This window comes from Musca autumnalis, unplaced genomic scaffold (genome assembly GCF_047663935.1).
Source record: "Musca autumnalis isolate F117 unplaced genomic scaffold, ASM4766393v1 scaffold_1, whole genome shotgun sequence".
Classification (NCBI taxonomy): Eukaryota; Metazoa; Arthropoda; class Insecta; order Diptera; family Muscidae; genus Musca; species Musca autumnalis.
In genome coordinates, this window is record NW_027411644.1 from 137,307,592 (window position 1) to 137,317,136 (window position 9,545).

A 9,545-nucleotide genomic window follows, 5' to 3' on the forward strand; every position below is an offset into this window, starting at 1 on the left:
GCGCTGAGCGGGTTGCAAGCGTGTAGCGGCGTGCGGGCGTTGAGCTAGTAGCTGGCTACGGGCGTCGCAGAGTCGGAGCGGGCTGCGAGCGTGTAGCTATGTCCAGGCACTGAGTGTGTTACAAGTGCGTAGCGGCGTACGGGTGTTGAGCGAATAGCTGTACGGCAGGCTGATCACAAACGTTGGGCGGCTGACTGGCAACGAGCTGGGGAGCTGTCAACGAGCGGGTGAGCTGGCAAAGAGCATGGGAGCTGTCAACGAGCGGGGGAGCTGGCAACGAGCGGGGGAGCTGGCAAGAGCGGGTAGCTGGCTACGAATAGCTGGTCACGAGTATTTATCGAGCTGGCAAGAGCAGGGGAGCTGGCTACGACTAGCTGGCCACGAGTATTTATCGAGCTGGCAAGAGCGGGTAGCGGGCTACAAGTATCTGGTAAAAAAGAAAATATATTTTGTTTTTTTCCAGATTTTGTTTTTTCTCGTTTTCTTTTTTGTTATGTTTTCTTTTACATTTTTTTCTTTCTCATTACTTTTGATTTATTGTTTGGTTTTTTTTCCAAATTTATACACCTCCGCGGGTTTTAGGATGCGTATTCTCGCGCGTACTGGATCGGTGCTTTCTACCTGGATCTAGCTCATTCGGACCACTCCTTATATACCTCTGTCTGCGTTTAAGAATTCCATGGCTCTGGTTTGTATTTTGGCCGTGGTCCACTTTCCGAACCAGGTTACGGGACTTGACCGACCAATTTGGCGAGTTTAGGCAGGCTTTAACAGGATTATCGGGATTTTTCTTGTACTGGTGCGGGGAAAGGGGGTTTACCTTCGTTGTCTCATTTTGATTCGGTTTAGTTTCAGGAATTGGTGGTTCTCCGTGAGTGGTATTTGTTGTGATGGTAGATATGAAATCATTGTGGGACTCAGGTTTGGATAATGATATCGCTTCTCCGCCGATAATCAAACTACAGCCCCTTGCTGCCAGGAAATCCAATCCTAATATAAGAGGTACGGCTAAAGTTGGAAACACTGAGCGCGTTGCAGTAGTTTTGCCTCGATAGTTTACTCTTAAAGATAAATCTAACTCACAATAAGACTCCCGTTGATCGGCCATTTGGATCCTTCTTTTGGTGGTACCAGGAAGCACCCCTTTGGAAACAAGCATATTTCGGGTGGTCTCGTTGATATAGCTCAGGGAAGCTCAGGACCTGTGTCAATAAGAGCTTAAACGTTGATTCCTTCAACGGTTACCGGGATAAAATATCGGAAGATTCGTCCAGACACTGCTGACATCTTTCCTTTGTCCCTCTTCAGGGTGCAGCTCCACCATATTTCGGGTGGTCTCGTTGATATAGCTCAGGGAAGCGCCTGTGTCAATAAGAGCTTAAACGTTGATTCCTTCAACGGTTACCGGGATAAAATATCGGAAGATTGGCCCAGACACTGCTGACATCTTTCCTTTGTCCCTCTTCAGGGTGCAGCTCCAGTGACGGGAATATGTGTTATCCCGCCCACAGTGGGAACAGAATACCACTGGGGTCTGCTGACAATGCCAACGGGTATGCCCATGCCGTTTACAACGCCAGCAGTGGGTTTGTCTGGAATACGGGACGTCGACGGCATGCAACATGTGAGAGGTATGCGGTTTCTCCAGACGAGCTTAGTCTTGCTTCAGTAACTCATACTCATCCGTCAGATCCATCAGGTCGTCGAGGGTTTTAAAATCGTGCCGTCTGGCGTAATGACGATATTCTGCACGCAGACCGTCGTAGATCCGATCCAGATGGTCCATGTCAGAATATAATCTTTCACTCTTTCTCGGGCATGCTGTCTACGGTTGTAAAAATTGTGCTCGATCTGGCCTAAGTACCGTTTGGGGAGAAAAAGTTTTTCGGCCTCTACTCAAAAGTTGGCCCACGTTTTAATATCGTCCCGTTTGACCCGGTACCATTTCAGTGCGTTGCCTTCCAGTGTGGTAAGCAGGGACGGAAGCAGGTGATCTTGCTGTATTAAATGACACTCCGCCAATTCTTCAAAGCGCTCGATGAACTCCATCAGGACTTGTTCACCTGAGTACTTTAGACCCCACTGGTGGATGGTACTGATGACTTCTGTAGTGTTAGGCATGGTTTGTTGTTAATTTCTAAATTTCCACTCTTATTATTCGTGGACCTCGATGAATCTTCGCTGGCGATGGTTGAAGTTTTTCCGCTTTTCGTTTCTTCGTAGGGTCCCTTCTCGGGCGCCACATATAACGAGTGGTTTTGTCTAAGGCTGAGGTAAGCTCAGCCGTCTCCAGGGTCAACTTAAGGACACTCAAACCTTAAGTGATAACACGAGTTATATAAGTTCAATTCTTTATTTAACTCTTGGGTGTTAATTAAAATGAATAGTATGTAAGTGGAATTTCCGATATTGTTGGATATTTCAGATATAATGCAGATAAGATATATTTATGTGTTTATGTGATGGTACAAATCTGGTGAAAAGTCGGACCCTCGGTTCCTCTGCTTCGTCACACGGGTGTGTCCAGGGAATTCAAACGGGTGGTGTTGACTAGGCTGGTTCTGTTGTAATAAGCGAGTAGCTGGCTACGAGCGTTGAGCTTGGCTGAACGATAAACTGGATGTGAATAGCGGGAAGGCTACGAGCGAGTTGTTGGATACGAGCGTAGCTGAGCGGTGGGAGAGTAGCTGGCACTAGGGTTGGCGGTGCCGAGCTGTGAATTGGTTATAGGCGAGCTGCGGTTTACGGACGTCGACTGGTGGACGAGTAGCTGACGGCAAGCGTTGACGAAGCTGAGCGTGTAGCGGAGTATGGGCGTTGAGCGGCTACGGGCGTCGCAGATTCGGAGCGGTGAGCGGATTGCGAGCGTGCATCTATGTCCGGGTGCTGAGCGGCTTGCAAGCGTGTAGCAGCGTACGGGAGTTGAGCGAGTAACTGGCTACGGCGTGGACGGCAGGCTGATCACAAACGTTGGGCGGCAGACTGCCAACGAGCTGGCAAGAGCGGGTATCTCACTACGAATAGCTGGCCACGAGTATTTATCGAGCTGGCAAGAGCAGGAGAGCTGGCAAAGAGCGAGTAGCTGGCCACGAGTATTTATCGAGCTGGCAAGAGCGGGGGAGCTGGGAAAGAGCTGGTAGCTGGCCACGAGTATTTATCGAGCTGGCAAGAGCGGGTTGCGGGCTACAAGTAGCTGGGCACGGCTATTTATCGAGCTGGCAAGAGCAGGAGAGCTGGCACAGAGCGGGAAGCTGCCTATGAATAGCTGGCCACAGGGTCCGAATACTTATGATCACTAACAGGCAACTGAGAGTGTGGCTTGTCGGCACCTCTTGATTTTCGGTGGGTAGTGCTGACGAATGGACAACTGCTTTATGTTTGTTGCAAGCATAAGTGTGGTGTGTTGTGTTCGTTTTGTCTGCAGTACTACGAGTTAAACGAATATTAGGATGGGTATTGCGATTGAATAAAACCGATATTGGTTTTATTTTGTTAATTTCCTTGTTAGTGACTGAATCTCCACATTGATTCTGTGGTTTGCTGTTCTTGACCTTCCGCCAACTCCTTCGATAGCGAGAGTCACTTGAATTGGTTCAATACCCAATCTCCGCACTAGCTGTTCTGATACCAAATTAATCTGTGAGCCGGATCCAACATCGCCTTAAATTCATAGCTCCTTCCATTATTGGCCTTAATGGCTACTCGTGCGGTTGCTAACAGTATGTACGAATAAGCTCTATTTGCTGATGCTTCTGTAGGTGGTTGCTGAGTTGACATTGCTGCTGCCTTCTCTTCTGCTTGTGTCTTCGTGGAGAAATGTTGAAGTGTATTGTGCTTCTGTTGACACTTCCTGCATGTCCCACTTGTACACGTCTTTGCATGATGGTCCTCTTTAAAGCAATTTAGGCACGTCTTGTTCCTAGTAACCCATTTCTGTCTTTCGGGCACGGTCTTTACCAATTCGAAGCGACCCTTCAGGCATTTCATGAAATGATCCATCGTTTGAAGCTCCTTGGAATTGACAATCGACTGCTCATACAACACATGAGTCGTCTTGTCCATCCTCTTTGTCAGGATGTGGTTTAAGAGTGGATCCCATTCTTTTGACTTTATTCCAAGACCCTCCCGTGCCAAAAGTGACTCATGAAGACTGTCATGAAAGTCTTTCACTGATCTGCAATCGCCTGACACGCTCCGAGATCATTGCTGACAGATCCATCGAGACGGTTTCTAGGTCCTCCTAGCTACTAGAATTCCGATGATTCGGCTCGCTTTGGTTAAACTCTCTCCTGTTTGCTTGAATTCCAGACGACTCTGGTTACTTGACTTCGATGTCTTTGTTGGAGGGCTTCTTTTGGATTTATGAGACCTTCTGATGTAAGGTACGCTTCTGGTTGCTGTAAGGACTAAATTCCTTACTCTCACAAATAAGTGTTTGAACTTCCTTACCACTGGTGGGCGAATGTAAAAAATTTATAAGTGAGATCACGTCGGGGTCACCAAAAATGATTAATAATGTAATAAAAGTCGGATGTACACAAAACATGAATTGTGTAAACCTAGATAGCTTTACAATTTCTTGTAAATTACCTAGATTCTTTATTTCCAATTAGTATTTATACATTTTGATTAACTTAACTGCTATGGTAAAAATGTAAACTAAGCAGTAATAAATAGGTAAAAAATTTACTTCAGACATAACCCATGCAATGTGAAACCAATCGAGTTGTTTCTTTATTTGGGTTATTAACCTGCATAAAATAACAATTGAAAATATACTAGGTCAGTTTTTCGCTGACACTCTAGAAACTACATTACATAAAAAGTAAAGCAGAGTAATTAAACTAACGTATATATGTATGTTCTCTTTGAACATTCTCCCCCCACGTTGAACGGGGACGTTTCAGAAGCTATCTGGTCGATGACATATGATGACGACATTGACTGCCTCGGGGTTGGTGTTGGGTTAATGCTGCTGTTGGCGGAAGTTTTGTGTTGGCGAAGTTTGTTCGTGACGTATATGCCTACTCCAATTCCAATGAAAAGCGCCAAGTAGCGACAGTGTGATGATGAATGGAAGACCAATTTATTAATTGGGGCAGGCGTCCGATATCAATGACTTTCAGCTGTTGGTGTAATGTAATGAGCTCAGCAGTATGAGTCTCATAGGTGTTATTCCATGTTGTGTTCAACAAAATAAACTGGGCGAAGCTATTGTGTCCAATGCCTTGAATCTCAAATATGATGTATGTACAATTGTTTTGTAACGGTGTTGTCTTTTACGGTGCAATCGGGTCCAACCTCTAATGTTCCAGCCCCTTGTGCCTCTAAATGCGTCATTTTTGTACCTCAAGCAAACGTTAATGCTGTCATGTTGGCTAGTGTAAACATCCATCGATTCTTCCGAGCCATTTGGGTCCAAGGTTGATGCGAAACGGTTGACTGCAAGTCGCAAGCTTCTGATGATTTATTCAGGAAAAAGTTTACTTCGCATAAATGCGACCGATCGCCCTTGTTCAATTTTGATTGTTTGTTGCAGATAAAAACGTCGTTCGTAGTATGGATGCAACTGTGCATTTCATCTGCTGTGAGAGATATGAACTCGTCCCGATGAGCGTTGATTGCCAATACGGCTGACTTAATTGAGATTGAGATGAACTGACCGGACCGTATCATCGGGATGGGAACCATGTTGAATAGATCATACTGTTGGAGATCCACTAATGGATCTCTTCTCGAATAGGTAGAGCACGAGATGGTGGAATATGACGTACGCTGAACGACTGGCATAAGCATAATGGCAGGAATAGCAAAGCCATAAATATTGTTGACATCAACATGCTGCTTGACGGCTTAAATTGCTTTGACGATGGTCCTTCACCACTACTTACGTTCTTTAACGTTGGCAGAATCACATTTTCATCTTCCATTAAGGGAGCCAACCTGTTTATAGCCGGCTTAACTTCTCCGCTCTGCGTCTTTATATCAGCTACTCGGACGGCTCCATCATTTCCCTTGTACGTTCGGGTTATTCTGCCTAGCGACCACTGCATTACAGGTACGTTGTCTTCCTTAATGATGACCAATTGCCCATGCTCAATGTTTGGAGATGGTGTGCTCCATTTCCGTCTTTCTTGGAGAGTAGTTAGATACTCCGTAGACCAACGTCTTCAGAACTCATGCTTAATTTGGGATACTATCTTCCATCTGCTTTTCAATGAAGTAGATAAGTGGCTGGCTGACGGATCAACCTGAGCCGTTAAAGGTTCCCCCACAAGAAAGTGTCCAGGCGTTAACGCTGTTAGATCATTCGGGTCGTTAGAAATAGGAGTCAGCGGTCTAGAGTTCAGTATTGCCTATATTTCGACGACGACCGTCTCCAATTCTTCGTGAGTCAATGACGCGCTAGTTGTGGTACGAAGTAACAACTGCTTTGCTGACTTCAACGCAGCTTCCCATAGACCACCGAAATGTGGAGCTCTTGGGGGAATAAATTGGAAATCTATCCCTTCCCTTGCGCATGTGTCGGCTATTTTCTTCTTGCCATCCTCTCCAAATACCGCCTGATTCAATTCGTCGAGCTGATTCTTGGCCCCTACAAAGTTCGTCGCATTGTCTGAATACCTTCTGAATCTCTTCAACGCACCGATGAATGACTCCGTAGTCAGATCGGTCACTATTTCCAAGTGAACACCCTTTGTTGCGAAGCAGACAAACACAGCAATGTAAACCTTATGTGGTATCTTTCCTCGTATTTTGTAGTGGACCCACAAAGGCCTACAATAGTCAACGCCTGATACAATAAACGGCCTTGCTTGCTATAAAAGGGAAGGCTATGGCACGGAACATTGTGCAAAATTGCGTGAAGTGCACCCGAGCAAAACCAAAGTTATACAGATAAATAATGGTGAATCTCCCACCTAGCAGGGTCACAGGTGGGAGATTCACCATTATTTGTCTGTATAACTTTGGTTTTGCTCGGGTGCACTTCACGCAATTTTGGACAATGTTCCGTGGCATAGCCTTCCCTTTTATAATCCAGAACCTCTGTCTTGATGTTGCAAGTATTAATTGGGAGCCACAGTGATCATTCTCCCGATGAATCACGTCCAGGATGAGTTTCACAATCGGTCGTTGTATGGTAACAACATCGGGTGTTTTGCGTCGTATGCTAAGGTTGTCTCTTCCAACCTGCCACCGACTCTCAGTATTCCCTTGTCATCCAAAAACGGAGTTAAGCTGTGTATGGAACTTGATTTGTCCAATGCTCCATGCTTCCTCAACTGCTGTATTTCCTTCGCGAAATCCGACACCTGAATAGTTTTGAACAATTAGCTGCATCGATCGACTCAATTCCATGGGGGTTAACACTTCTGTCGAGCACCCATCCTTGCGTCCATTTACCCTTTCGGCAAATCGCAAGACATAACCGAAAATTCGCTGTAATCGGCTAAATGAATTCCTGTGATTTATTCCATAAATCATATCCTGCAACCCGCTCTGTGAGGCTACTGCTGACACTGTAGACTTTACCTTGAACTCAAAATCGGTTTGATTTTCTCCATTCTTCGAAAAAGGGTTCCGGCCAGAGAGATTCGTTTCCGTGTAGAAATGTGGGTCCATAAAACCACATCATACATCCTGACAGATGATCCGGCTTCATACCTCTGGAAATAAAATCTGCAGGATTGTCTTTTATATCCACATGTCGCCATTGAGTTGTCAGCGACCTGTCTTGGATCTTTTTCACCTTGTCTTCAGCGATGATGGTTCCGAGTTAATCCAGTACAACGTAATTTCTGAATCTGACCAATAAATCGTCTTCAATCGCCTTTTCCGAAGCATCCACAAATGTATGGATCTCAATCCTCGTTGGTTTCTCTCCATTAAACATATGTCTGTGTAACTTGAAATCAGTTAGCATCTTCAAACTCTCTCGAAACGATAACCAGTAGGATGTCAATTCTGCTGGCAGTTCCTCATCCCAGCCAATTGTATTCTTCCATAACTGCTGAATAAAGATCTTTGCTGCAGACACAACAGGACCTGCAAGTCTCAATGGGTCGAACAATCTCGCCAGATCAGATGTTACTTTGCGCTTAGTTACGACGCTGCATTCGCTCATATTACTCTTCAGGCAAAATCGGTCCGCTTGGGGAATCCATGTCAACCCCAGCTCCTTTGTTGATGAATTATCGAAGTCGAGGTTTACTTCTCTATCCTCTGGTGGGACTCCGTGTAATAGTTCTAAGTGGTTGGCACACCACTTTCGCAATCTGAATCCTGCTTCTGACAACAACCTATTCAGCTCACTCTGCATCTCCATTGCGGTCGTTAAGCTGTCGGATCCGCACATGCCATCGTCAACATAGAAATTTCGCTGAAGTGCTGGAGCACTCAATGGATATTTATGCAAATTCGTATCTGCTAGCTTTTTCAGATATCTCGTAGCAAGATACGGGGCGCAAGTCGTACCATATGTTAATGTATTTAGCATGTAGTGCTCGAGCTCCTTGCCTGGGGAACTCCTCCATACGACCAGCTGATATCTGCGATCCCTCGTGTCCACTAGTACTTGTCTGTACATCTTCTCGACATCCGTTGTGAACACAAATTGGGGTAATCTAAATCGCAACAGCATCCCAAATAGGTCTCCTTGCACCTTGGGAACTGAATGTAAAATATAATTTAGCGACCACCCAGACGATGACTTACGGGACGCATCGAACACTACCCTGAGCTTTGTCGTACTGCTATCTGGACGCAGGACACAATGATGCGGAATGTAGTAATGACTGCCGCGCACCTCTCTCGGTTGTATTTTTGTCATGTAGCCCAACTCTTCGTACTCCTTCATAAAATTCGCATACTGCTCGCGAAGATTTTCATCTTTTGCTAACCGACGCTCCAAAGCGAAGAATCTGGATGCTGCAATATTCAGTGACTCTGATATCTTTTCTGTATCATCTGAAAATGATAGTCGCACCACAAATCGACCACTCTCCTTGACTGTAGTGTGTTGGTTAAAGTGACTTTCACACCTTTCGTCTGCTAGTGTCAACTTCTGGTCCTCACCAACATCATCTTCTTCCCAAAACTGCTTTAACAACTCTTCCAGACCACGTTCCTCTTCTCCAAAAACTACACACGTAACCGTTCCTGCTTCAGCCTGTACCTTTCCACTAGCAATCCATCCTAGTTTCGAGCTCTTCAATATAGGAAGTTCCTTGGACATCTGAATTTCTTGTGATAAAATCAAATTGAAATAAAACTCTGCTCCAAGCAGTACGTCGATTCTGCCCGTTTGGAAATGTGTGGATCCGCTAGCTTTATGTTTTCTGGAATAGGCCATGACATGAAGTCGATGTCAGTGCTTATTTGCTGTGGAACTATGTTTGGTAATACAAAAGCTTCTAGGCGCGCTCGAAATTTCCTTGTTAGTGACTGAATCTCCACATTGATTCTGTGGTTTGCTGTTCTTGACCTTCCGCCAACTCCTTCGATAGCGAGAGTCACTTGAATTGGTTCAATACCCAATCTCCGCA

General features: G+C 45.4%; 1 protein-coding gene across 1 annotated transcript; it reads right to left on the minus strand.

The window, feature by feature from the left end:
- Nucleotides 1–1,464: 1,464 nt before the first annotated feature.
- On the minus strand, nucleotides 1,465–9,235 carry LOC141405484 (uncharacterized). The gene is made up of 2 exons (XM_073989912.1): nucleotides 8,716–9,235; nucleotides 1,465–1,592 (listed from the first exon to the last, which is right to left on the minus strand). The coding sequence occupies exons 1-2, from the start codon at nucleotides 9,233–9,235 to the stop codon at nucleotides 1,465–1,467; spliced, it is 648 nt and encodes a 215-aa protein (XP_073846013.1).
- Between the last annotated feature and the right edge of the window lie 310 nt (nucleotides 9,236–9,545).

Excerpts from the sequence above, each read along its gene's own strand:
- LOC141405484 (XM_073989912.1), bottom strand. The coding sequence starts at position 9,235 with ATGTCCAAGGAACTTCCTATATTGAAGAGCTCGAAACTAGGATGGATT. Across the intron at positions 1,593-8,715 it reads GGTAGTGTTCGATGCGTCCC|ACAAACCCACTGCTGGCGTT; the intron begins GTAAGTCATCGT and ends CCCGTATTCCAG.